This window comes from Asparagus officinalis, chromosome 4 (genome assembly GCF_001876935.1).
Source record: "Asparagus officinalis chromosome 4, Aspof.V1, whole genome shotgun sequence".
Classification (NCBI taxonomy): Eukaryota; Viridiplantae; Streptophyta; class Magnoliopsida; order Asparagales; family Asparagaceae; genus Asparagus; species Asparagus officinalis.
The window spans coordinates 54844277-54857662 of record NC_033797.1 but is presented as its reverse complement, the minus strand read 5'-3'; the positions used below and the strand labels follow the sequence as shown (position 1 = coordinate 54857662).

The 13386-nt window shown below is 39.1% G+C and overlaps 1 protein-coding gene across 1 annotated transcript; it reads right to left on the bottom strand.

The window, feature by feature from the left end:
* LOC109838739 lies at positions 1-2285 on the bottom strand. The gene is made up of 5 exons (XM_020407162.1): positions 2212-2285; positions 1494-2111; positions 1105-1385; positions 640-1000; positions 1-571 (listed from the first exon to the last, which is right to left on the bottom strand). Exons 1-5 carry the CDS (start codon positions 2283-2285, stop codon positions 1-3), a joined length of 1905 nt encoding a protein of 634 aa, XP_020262751.1.

The window sequence follows — 13386 nt, the reverse complement described above, 5'->3', positions numbered from 1 at the left end:
TTACTGGCCACGTGTAAACAGTTCTGTTGTTGATACGCCTGGCTTTATTTCTCCCTTTCCTTTTTGTTGTAAGTGGAGGTAGGATCTGTATCTCATCCCTTGGTACGATGCGCTTCTCAAAGTCAGGGATAGGGTAGAGATTGGCTCGTAGCTTTTTTTAAAGGCTTCAACCGTCATAAACCAGTCACAGAACTGGTAGACATCCCTTTTCATGAACATAATGGATGCGCATGCATGTTTGCAAGGGACACGGGTTACATCCCACCCACGGCAAGTGCATGTTTTATTGTCTAGATCCACTTGACAAGATCTATGGGATTGTACCTCAAATAATCCTGTGTGGGACTGACGAACCTCCAATGGACGGCCATTTTCCATGTTCTCTTTGAGAGCAAGTTCAGCTTTGGGGCAAAGAAATTGATTCCAGCTTTCAGCCATGGTTCGTCGCTCATTCATACGAACCATAATCTGTTTACGTATGTGCTCTACCAGTTGAAGTATCCGTAGTAGCCTAGCCTCATGTATCCATTTGTTGAATGACTCTGCAACATTTGATGTAACGTGACCATATCTGAAACATAATAGGGAATTCGTCAAGCGGCTTATAATAGTCATGTAATGAAATAGCTTATAACTTACCTAACTCCAGGAAAAAACGCATTGGCCCAGTTTTCTGGAGCGTAGTTCATCACAATATTGTAAGCTCTTTCGTCAACCAGTCTAATGTCGTCCATGTAATCGTTCCATTCTGCTCTAGTATATTTGTAACAGGCAGATTGCAATAGATTACCCAAGATCTGAGTATCTTTTGATTTGAATCCCAAATCCTTCAACTTTGTCCTGAAGTTCTCAACTAGATGCAACACACATCGAGAGTGTATAGAATCTGGAAAAAATTCTCTAACTGCTTCTCTGATCCCCTTATCCGCATCTGAAATTATCACTAGCTTGTGTGGAGGGTTGTATGGATCTGGCCTTTCATAGAGAATAGACCACAAACCTACAAAGAGTTGTGGTTACCATACACGAATTAGAGTTAGCAATGAATGAGCTAGAATTATCATAACCTGCAACAGAACTAACATGGCTAGGGATAGAACTAACCTTGTAAGAACCACTTCCAGTTAACATTATTTTCCTGATCGCATATACAATACGCCAATGGAAATATCCCCTGATTTCCATCATATGCTACGGCGCTTAGGAGTATGCCTTTGAATCGATCTTTAAGAAAGGTACCATCCAAAAATAAGAGTGGTCTACAGCCGTATAAAAAACCATTTATGCAGGCGGCGTAGCATATGAATAACCTTGTAAACCTCCCCTCATTTTGTTCAACATGAATATAGCTACCTGGGTTTGTCTTCTTGACCTCTTCTACATACCTAGAAAATTGAAGATTAAGCGTTAGTACCAACATTGAAAAATTAGTATAATCAACGTCACATAAAGGAAATTAGTTTGTCTTTTGTTATATATCATCTTCTATTTACCATCGTAATTGATCGTAGGACTCATGGGCATCACCATATAATTTCTCTTGTGCTCTTTCTTTACCCCACCAAATCTTACTATAATCGACCCTAATCCCATACGAGCTTAGAAACTCCTTTTGAACGTCAATAGGCCGTATATCCGGTCGAACCTTTAACGTGGGTTGTAATTGGGTAGCAATGAATCGCCTTGAGGCTCTAGATTGACCAGCATTATTGCCATGCTGCCCACAACTGTGATTGTCCACAAACCTTTTGATTTCAAGTCTATTATCATTTTTCGGTGGAGAGGCAAATAACATCCACGGACAATTTTTTGCTGCCTTAAACCGACAAAACACTCGAATACGCTTCGGTTCATTCTTCCCAAACTCGTATTCGAATTTTTTTGCCATGGAGTAGTATAGCAAGGCCAATCTTAACTCCTTCGCACTTTCAAATCGTTGTCCCTCACCGGTTAAAGCTGTGTGCCACCAAGCAGGAATCCTCTCTGATCTGCTAATCATGTCATCAATCGTCATGACATCATCTCCGGAAGGATTGTCATTGGGATTCTTATCTGGAACACTTGTGGTCCACAACGCCGACGGGCCACAGTCTACACTTTTTGAGTTCAAACTGCACAAATAGTAGAAGTATCAACAGATAATAGAAAAAGATAAAAAGCAAAAACGACAATTGCTTGCTGTTAGAATCAATTAGAACTAAAAGAACTAACAATATAACCATTAGAGCTAACAGTGCATTGATTAGAACTGACATAATAGCTATTAGAACAAACAATATAGCCATTAAAGGTTAGTTCTAATTTAACGAAGTTATTTCTATTTTATAACAAGCTATTTCAAAATTATAACATGTTAGTTCTATTCTGTAGAGTGTTAGTTCTAATCTGCACAGTGTTAGTTCTATTCTGTAGAGTGTTAGTTCTAATCTGCACAGTGTTAGTTCTATTCTGTAGAGTGTTAGTTCTAATCTGCACAGTGTTAGTTCTATTCTGTAGAGTGTTAGTTCTAATCTGCACAGTGTTAGTTCTATTCTGTAGAGTGTTAGTTCTAAATTATAACATGTCAGTTCTATTCTGTAGAGTGTTAGTTCTAATCTGCACAGTGTTAGTTCTATTCTGTAGAGTGTTAGTTCTAATCTGCACAGTGTTAGTTCTAATCTGCACAGTGTTAGTTCTATTCTGTAGAGTGTTAGTTCTAATCTGCACAGTGTTAGTTCTATTCTGTAGAGTGTTAGTTCTAATCCCCTACAGTGTTAGTTCTATTCGGTAGCGTGTTAGTTCTAATAATATGCACAGTGTTAGTTCTAATCTGTAGTGTGTTAGTGTCAGTTCTAACTGATGGCTTGTTAGTTCTATTTTATACCTACATTGTCTAATTTATACCACGTTATATCTATTTTATAACAATTAGGACTAACAATATAGGAACTATAGTAGAACCAGCAATAACTCTAGTAGAACTAACAAAATAGCGATTAGAACTGACAAATAAAACATTAGAACTCCTCTAGTAGAACTAACAAAATAGCGATTAGAACTGACAAATAAAACATTAGAACTCTAGTATGGAGCATAACAAAGAACTGCTTAATGACAAATAAAACATTAGAACTGAAGTCCAGTTAAACCTAGTATAGAACTAACAAGAAGACGATTAGAACTTAAGTTAATTGATTTTACAGTTAACCTACTTGTCTTGTCGGACTTGCTCGTTTTCCTGTTTATTCGAGTTAATTGATTTTACAGTTAACCTACTTGTCTTGTCGGACTTGCTCGTTTTCCTGTTTATTCGAAGAATCGTCTCCTTCTTTAAAGGCTTGCACGTGAACCTCTTTCAGTCCAAGATTGTGGCAATGCTCCACCATAGACGTCAGATCACCATCGTTCTCAATGAGAAATTTTAAGCTTCCAACTGTTTGATCTTCGTATGCCAAAATTAATGACTCATATGGAAGATCTAACATCTCTGCCGCATCAAACTTGAGATCCAAGATGGTGGTTGAAGAATTAATCTTTAAGAATACCGCTTTATACTACGAAGAGACAATGCAGATGATATCCTTTTCAGCCATTTTGATCTGAGGAGGAGGAGTAATGGAGAACTAACTAGTTATTGCTCATGATGGAGAGAGTTATGGAGAGAATTTTGGTCTGAGGAGGAGGAGTAATGGAGAACTAACTAGTTATTGCTCATGAGATGGAGTAAAAAAAGGGGGAAATTTCCCTCCATTTTCCCCATCATATCGCATTAATGAGAAATGACTTCTGTTGTTCGGACCAGGACTCGTTTGGGGAAGAAAGAGAAGGGTAGTTTCGGTTTTTTTGCAAAATACGATCTGCTTTTAGTATAAAGCTGACGTGGAGGGGGCTTAAAACATTTGCAAAATACGATCTGCTTTTAGTATAAAGCTGACGTGGAGGGGGCTTAAAACATTAAAGCTTATTTTTTGGGGCTATTCCACATGGGGCAAAGTACAAGGGGGCTAGTCACACGAAGTTCCCACTTTTGGGGTCTGGACACATTTTTCCCTTATTTTTTTCTACTAGCTTTTTTTAATGCACTAGTTGAGATGCACATGTGATGCACGTGTGATGCACGTGTGATGCACGTGGTTAAATATCATGATTATTTAAATTGATAAAAATAGAATTAAAATAAAAAAATAAACTTTTTAATGGGATTGATCATCAACTCAATAATTTCTCTCACAAATAAAATATTGTCATTGTTTCCTTCAACATAGACTGTGGCCATGTGATCTACTATTTGTGAGTTATAAACACATTAATCTAGTACAACATCTCCATTTATTAATATCTTGAAGTTTTTAAAAGATTGGTGATCATTCAATTCGCAAAAGAATTTTGCATATGAATTTTACTTACAATATGTCCATTACATTTTTAGTTATGGTTTGACTCATATTCACGTTAACTTTTAATTGTAGTTTTGCTCATATTTATATTATCTAATATTTAATTTTATAGCTCATTCTCTGTATGATAGAAATAAAACTAAAAGTATAAAAATTTATTTTCTACGAAATTAGAGCAGGAAGATTATGATATATTTCACCATGTGCTCTAAATATTCTTTTTGATGCAAGGTCCCTATCAAATATTACCCCAAACGATGTGGATGTAAAATGTTATTATAACTCACTTGCTTAGGACAATTGTATTGTATATGTTGCGCACAGCGGAAATTTCGGCAGCACTTCGGCAGCACAACAAGAGAGTCAGGTCGCAATAAGAATTCCCGTCTCACCAAGGAAATAAGAATCTGAAGCGAATATCTCAACAAAGTGAGATATCGGCTCTTCCTCTCATCAGTTCTAGGACTGACCTGTCGAGGGATCCTAAAAAGCTATTACAAATCACACAAAAGCGATACAACTAATTTTTACATGGTTCGGCAAATTGCCTACGTCCACGGGACAAGGAGGGGGGAGATCTACTAATAGAGGGAGAGAATACAACTAGGGTTTACAATCACTCAATCTAAACCCTCAATCAAACTCTCAAATCCCTCATACAAAACTCTCTCAAAAGGATGCACAAAACCCAAAAATAGGCCTCTGCTTTTCTTCTCTTTCTCCAGCTGTGATTTTCTGCTGAAAAATTATCCACAGTCACAAAACAATCTCCTGCACAGCTTCTCTGCCGCAGCCGTAAAAGAGAAAAAAAAACAAATCTCCTGCTTTCGCACTTGCTCAAAAACCTAAGAAAAAAATAAAGTGCTATTTATAGGCTGCAAAAATCGGGTTCGCGTGGGCCTTGCTTCTCTTCACGCGGAAAAGCGTCACATGGTCGGGTCCCCCCCACGTTCCTTCCGCGTTCACAGTATATAGGACAAATCATCCAATCCACAACAAGTCGGGAACCCGAACGAGAGTCTAAACAATCTCACCCCATCAACTAATCCAAACCGACTGCATCTGAAAGACTACCTACATATCCTCTTACCCAAGGAATCAAGCCGAACGTAATTCACCCAAATGGCCGCCAACGGCCTCAACAATCACGAATGTGCAATAAGTTTCGACAATGTTCAAACTTGTTGCTCGGAACCATCTTAGTGAGCATATCTGCCAGATTATCCTTCGTGTGGACCTTCACAATTTCCACATCGCCATCTTCAAGAACATCCCGAACGAAGTGATAACGAACATCAATGTGCTTCATCCGTGCATGAAAAACCTGATTCTTCTCCAAATAGATAGCACTCATACTATCACAATAAATAGTGACGAACCTCTGCGATATACCAAGTTTCTCCAAAAGTCCTCGAAGCCAAATAGCCTCATTCACAGCCTCTATAACTGCCATATACTCTGCCTCCGTCATAGACAAAGCCACCGTCGATTGTAAGGTGCATCTCCAACACACCGGCGCACGGGTCAAAGTAAACACATACCCCATCGTGGACTGACGCTTATCCAAATCTCTGGCATAATCTGAATCAACATAACCAATGCATAGCTGCCCACCTGTAGTGTCCCGCTCATAAACTAAACCAACATTGAGCGTACCTCGAATGTACCTCAAAATCCATCTCATGGCATCCCAATGACCTACTCCTGGATCGTGCATATATCTCGAAACCATGCTCACCGCCTGTGACAAATCCGGCCTCATACATACAATTGCGTACATCAAGCTCCCAACCGCGCTCGCATATGGAGTCTTCGATATCAACTCTCGATCTTCAACTGACTTTGGTAAAAGACCAGCTGAAAGCTTCAAATGGGTTCCCAAAGGTACACCAACTGGCTTCGTATCCATGCTAATATGGAATCGCTGTAGAACCTTCTTCAAATAAGCCACCTGTGTCAAACAAATTCTGCCCTTCTTCTTATCTCTGCCGATCTCCATCCCTAGAATGCGCTTCGCCTCGCCCAAGTCCTTCATCTCAAACTCATTTGAAAGCTGAACTTTCAACTCATCTATAGCCGACCTGGAAATAGAGGTAACCAACATGTCATCGACATAGAGCAACAAATAGATGTACGCACCTTCTTTCAACTTGTGAAAATATACGCAAGGATCAAACTGGCTCCGAGTGTACGAATGACCAATCATAAAACCATCGAATTGCTTATACCACTGTCGAGGAGACTGTTTCAAACCATATAGCGATTTCTTCAATCTGTAAACTAATTTTTCCTTCCCTGCAGTTCGGAATCCCAATGACTGAGTCATATATATTTCTTCATCAAGATCACCATGAAAAAATGTTGTCTTTACATCCAACTGATCTAACTCCAAACCATATTGTGCCACCAAAGCTAGCAAAATCCGAATCGAAGAGTGCTTCACCACCGGAGAGAAAACCTCATTATAGTCAAGACCTTCCTCCTGTGCATAGCCCTTCGCAACCAACCTAGCTTTGAACCTTAATGGAGTGCCCTCAATGCCCTCCTTCTTCGTGTATACCCACTTGCAACCAATTGCCTTCCGCCCCCTTTGGAAGCTCAACAAGCTCCCATGTATCGTTCTTATGAAGAGATTCCATCTTTTCCTGCATAGCCACCTGCCACGAATCAGCCTCCGAACTCTGCTCGACCTCTCTGAATGTAGTAGGTACCAACTCATCGATACTCTCCACCAGAAGTGCATACACAACTGTGTCTGTAGGCGTCAAAAAATGCTGAAAGATATCCAAGCGCAGCTCAAAAGGAAGTCATCCAAAATGTCAAAAAGAACACAAGTATAGACTGTCTCGCACGCGAGACAGTCTTTACTGTCCTGCACGCGAGATAGACTTGAATGTCTCGCCATGCGAGAACATCTTTACTGTCTCGCGGTGAGACAGACTTTTACTGTCTCGCCCGTGCGAGACAGTCTTTACACTGTCTCTGCGGGCGAGACCAGACTTTTACTTCACCTGTCTCGTCCGTGCGAGACAGTTTTTACTGTCTCGCCGTGCGAGATAGAATTTACTATCTCGCACGTGAGACAGCTCTCAGAGGGTCAAAACTACTTTGCATAACCGCCAACACGTGGCCACTAATTGTTCAAGAACATGGGAAACGTTGTGGGCGAAAATCACGTTGATAACTGCTAAAATAACGGAGTTTGAAATGTGGGAAGGCAGTTACAACGAAAACTGCTAGGAATATTCCTTTTCCGAGACAGTGTTTACTGTCTCGCGGGCCGAGACAGCAAACACTGTCTCCTCGGCCGCCGAGACAGCAAACACTGTCTCGGCAGCCGAGACAGCAAATGCTGTCTCACGAGCTTGTTTTCCGCCAACTGTTCCTAGAGGTTATAAATACCCCCCGAAGGCCATTTTTGAGAGGGGCTGATCATTTTGAGCACTTCAGAGCAGACAGAGCAGAGTTCTTGAGCTTCCGGCAATCCCTTGAGATTCGAGCTTTGACTTGATCTTAAGAAGAACGACTATCTTACTTTGATAAGATATCGTTTTAAATTCTCACTTCGATAAACGAAGGAAGAATCATTAAACCCCTCACGATTCAATCAGAATCTGTGATTTGGTGGTCCACGAGTCAAAGCGCTCCCGGCACAGGTAAAGATCCCACGCAAGCAGTGATCCAAACAACGATCATGCGTTTGTTTCTAAAAAGTTATAATTTTCATTTTGTTGTGTAAAAAGAAGTCTTATAAAAAGGCTGTCTCTTTTGAATTTATTGTAATCGACCGAAGATATAATGAATTCCACGACAAAGTTAACTTTTGACGCAAACAGTGTCGGCATACCGTGCTGGCATCTGCATGTTTCTCCTCTGTCTCCAAACCGCAATCGAATCCTGAACCTGAGCCGTCGGTCCCTGATCCTGCATATTAGTACCCGTATCCTCTGTATCACCGTTGTGCTTGTCTAACGTCACCTCAGTCGGCACTCTAATGGATATTGCACCATCTGAACACTGTGGAGCTGTATTGATCTCTACCACCTGCGATATATCCTCCGTCGGGTCGCTCTCCACCTGATGAGAGCTAGGAAGCTTCAAGATAGAAGCCTCATCAAACATGACATCCCTACTCAGCACAATCTTCTTATCAGCTGGATCCCAAAGCTTGTATCCCTTGACACCACGCTTGAATCCTACAAATATGGCCTTCCTAGCTCGAGGTTCTAACTTATCAGTTCTTACATGATAAAATGCAGGGCACCCGAATACCTTGAGTTGGTCATAGTCGTGTGCTGGCTCTCCCGACCATTTATCCATTGGGGTCTTCCCCTCAATCGCAGATGAAGGCAGCCTATTAATGAGGTGGCTCGCATATGTGAGTGCCTCAGCCTAAAAGATCTTCTCCAAACCACTCTGTGACAATAAGCATCGGATCTTCTCCAGTAAAGACCGATTCAACCTCTCTGCCACCCCATTTTGCTATGGTGTATGACTAACTGTGAAGTGTCTCTCTATGCCCTCGTCTCGACATAGCTGCTGAAAGGGGTCAGAAGTATACTCACCACCGTTGTCGGATCGCAACGTCTTGATCTTTCTCCCAGTCTGCAGTTCCAATCTCTTCTTTCACTCCACAAACAAATCTAGGACTTCACTCTTCTTCATCATAGTGTACACCCAACAACACCCAGAATAGTCATCTATAAAAGTGACGAATCAATGTCTACCACCAAGTGATGCAGTCTTGGTGGGACCCCAAACGTCTGTGTGCACGTAGTCCAGGATGCCCCTCATTTAATGAATGGCAGTCCCGAACTATACCTTTTTTTTGCCAAGAATACAGTGCTCACAGAACTCAATCTTCCCACTCTTGGCTCCCTTCAATAGCCCCTGCTTGCATAATGCCTACAGTGACTTTTCACCTGTGTGCCCTAACCTATAGTACCAAAGTCTGCTCATGTCCGCTTCTGAAATAGCCGAAGCAACCTGACCAATCTCGATGCTTCCCTTCAGATAATATAAATTCCGATTACGGACTCCCTTCATCACCACCAATGATCCCTTAGTAACCTTCGCTACAGCGTTTTTGAAAGTCACATTGAATCCCTTCGCCTCCAAAGCTCCAACTGAGATAAGATTTTTCTTCAGTTGAGAAACAAATCTCACCTCCTTCAACTCACAGACTACTCCATCGTGCATCCTAATCAGCATGATACCTATCCCACAAACGTCACAGGATTGATCATTTCCCATGACAACAACACCCCCGTCGACTTTCTCAAAATATGCAAACCAGTCTCGCCTAGGGGTCACATGATAAGTAGCGCCGGAATCAAGCATCCAATCTGATGCATCCACATGGTTCACCTCCGGAGTAATCAGTAGAGAAAAGCACGAATCATCGAAATCATCGCCTTTCGTAATATTCACCTCATTGACCTTCAGGCCCTTTTTCTTGCCATTCTTTTTCTCCTTGAGCTTCGGACAGTCTCTTTTCCAATGTCCCCGCTCCTTGCAGAATGCACATTGGTTCTTTGCTAATTGGTAACGGCTTCTTGACTTTGACCTCCCTCTATTACCACCTTTCGGATATGGGCTTCTATCTCTCGTCGACAAGGCCTCGCCTGAAGTGCTAGCACGGGAAGTCTCCTTGTCCTTCCTCCTCAAATCGTAGTTCGTCAAAGCGTTAGTCACTTCACTATAGCTGATAGAAGATCTCCCGTTCAACAAAGTGAGCACGAAGGTATCATACTCCTCATCCGGTAAGGAGCCCAACAAAATAATCGTATTGTACTCATCCGATATCTTCTCATCAACATTCGCCAAGTCCGACAACAACTTAGTGTAGTTGTTCACATGAGCCGCTAGCGAGGTGCCTCTGGACATCTGAAATCTGAATAGTCTTCGCAGCAAGTACAACCTGTTCTCAACACTCTTCGTGAGATACTTGTTGTTGAGAATTTCCCACATCTTCATTGCAGACGTCACCCCAATCACATCATATTTTAGCTCCTGTTCCAAACAGGACCTGATCACCCCACAAGTGTTCATATTCATCTTCTCCCATACCGCCTCTTCATATTTAGGTGGCCTTTCATGGACCATGATGGTCTCTTTCAAATTCTGAGCATTGAGCGCATCCTGTACGTCGCTCATCCATAAACCAAAGTTGATTTTGCCGTCATACCAAATTCTGAGCATTGAGCGCATCCTGTACGTCGCTCATCCATAAACCAAAGTTGATTTTGCCGTCATACTTCACCACACTAATCTTAGTGTTCTGAAAACCAACTTGTATTGTACTCGCCATCGACTTGCTCCTTTCACCTTGTTCTCCCATTGTAACTAACTCTAAATTGTAGAGAAAGAACAAATTTGATAGAAATTAGGAACCACCCAACTGAACCCTAGATCGGATTCCAAATAGATCTCCTATCCACACGAGGAAAGCGAAATCTCCAACGGTAACTCCTAATGCTATCTCCACCGAAGCCTAGAACTCCAAGAACCAAGTTTCACACAAGAATCTTTCTCAACCAAACTCCAAAACCCTAGATTTAAAATCTGGGCTCTGATACCACTTGTTGCGCGCAGCGGAAATTTCGGCAGCAGTTTGGCAGCACAACAAGAGAGTCAGGTCGCAATAAGAATTCCCGTCTCACCAAGGAAACAAGAATCTGAAGCGAATATCTCAACAAAGTGAGATATCGGCGCTTCCTCTCATCAGTTCTAGGACTGACCTGTCGAGGGATCCTAAAAAGCTATTACAAATCACACAAAAGCGATACAACCAATTTTTACGTGGTTCGGCAAATTGCCTATGTCCACGGGGCAAGGAGGGGGGGAGATCTACTAATAGAGGGAGAGAATACAACTAGGGTTTATAATTATTCAATCTAAACCCTCAAACAAACTCTCAAATCCCTCATACAAAACTCTCTCAAAATGATGCACAAAACCCAAAAACAGGCCTCTGCTTTTCTTCTCTTTCTCCAGTTGCGATTTTCTGCCGAAAAATTATCCGCAGCCACAAAACAATCTCCTGCACAGCTTCTCTGCCGCAGCCGCAAAAGAAAAAAAAATCTCCTGCTTTCACACTTGCTCAAAAACCTAAGAAAAAATAAAGTGCTATTTATAGGCTGCAAAATAATCGGGTTCGTGGGCCTTGCTTCTCTTCACGCGGAAAAGCGTCACATGGTCGGGTCCCCCCCACGTTCCTTCCGCGTTCACAGTATATAGGACACATAACTCATTTGAAATATCCATATCTACTAAGTGGGTTTTGCTGTTGTGAGAGCAACATGTTAGTGGCTCGTATTCTAACTTTTTTGCTATATAAAAGACACAAGAAATTAGAGTGCATAGCTTATATATCGTAAAGAACATATTGGTTCATTAAATTTTTTTCCTAATAACGATATTATTAGAATGATATTACTATTTAATATTAAATTAATTTTATTATATAAGATTATATGATCATTTTTAATAAATTATAAAGTATATATGAAAACATCGATGCTTATAGCCAGTAGTTGGGATCCACAAAATAGGTTAATTTTACATTATAGTTTTCTATTTGTAGTACTGTTGGCAATGACGTTACCTTTTCTCTTTTTTTAATTATTCATACTTTTCTGATGTAAGTTCTCTTTTGCTAATTACTTAATTGGCTATATTTAGTTTTTATAATAACAAATGTTAGAATATTCTCTTCTATTTAAAAAGTATTGACATGATTTTCTTTAAAAAATATATACACATAGTAGTAATAGTATATACTTTAGTTCAACTCAAATATTAGCTTGAAGCCATTTAGAATGAGATCCTTTCTATACTAGAATGGTGTTATAGTGATTACACAGCCCAAAAGTCAAAGAAAAAATTTCTACAATGGAAAAATAATTTAATATGTCAAATTAAGAACTAATTTATAAAATATACATAGGCAGTGCAGATAGCTATAGAAAGTAAGATATATATCTTTATAAAAATTCTATAGTGAACGACTAACTACAATCATCCATAAATAATTATTATTTTAGTTACTAACATGATACGCGTATCTATGGAATAAATCTCAAGCAAAAAATAAGAATTGAGATTGTATTATGTTGTGGATAAATAAATAAATGTCATTAGAGTTCCTCTTTATATTAAAATTAAAAGTAAAAATTTAAATTATTAAGCATCAAATATTAGTTCACGTGAGAAAGTAAAGTAACAAACGTATTAAAATTATGATTACCACAGTCAAAATTGTATGGTGGGATCACATTAAATATAATTTATAAAAAATAGTATATTAAAATCAAAATCTTTTTAACTAGTATATAGATTGTCTAAAATTTTTTGTAGATATAAAATATTCTGCCCAGGAATAATGATGTGCATACTTAACTATGGTCTAATAATCTTAAGAATGACTTACTCTTCAATATCATCATTAATTAACGTATCTCTGCATTACACTAAAAACACAATAAAAATTTAAAAAACTATGAAATAAACATCCTCAAAAGTTTTAAAAATTGTAAAAAACACCCTAAAATTTTATAATTTACAAATACACAAAACTATTAAATATTACATTGAAATTAAAGAATTACAAATAATCACTAAAAAATTTCAAACTTTGGAGGGGTAATTTACAATGTACTAAACTTTAAGGGTGTTTTTTTGTAAATTTTAAATGTAATAGATTTTCAATTAGTTATGTTCTTTTTAAAAAACGTTATATGTAATATTGACCATGAAATGTTTTTCCTAAACCTATACTTTTAAAAGATGTATGATATTTTTTGCAAAAAAATAATTTTCTAGGGGTTATTAGTAATTTTGCATATTCATTTTAGTGTCTATAGGTTAGAAATTCTCATGATGTTTTTTTGTAAATTATGAATTTTAAGTGCTTTTTGTAATTTTTTTAAACTCATAGGCCTTTTCTACAGATTATAAATTATTTATAGACTATTTATAATTCCTATGATTTTCAATTTACTAATGAGTT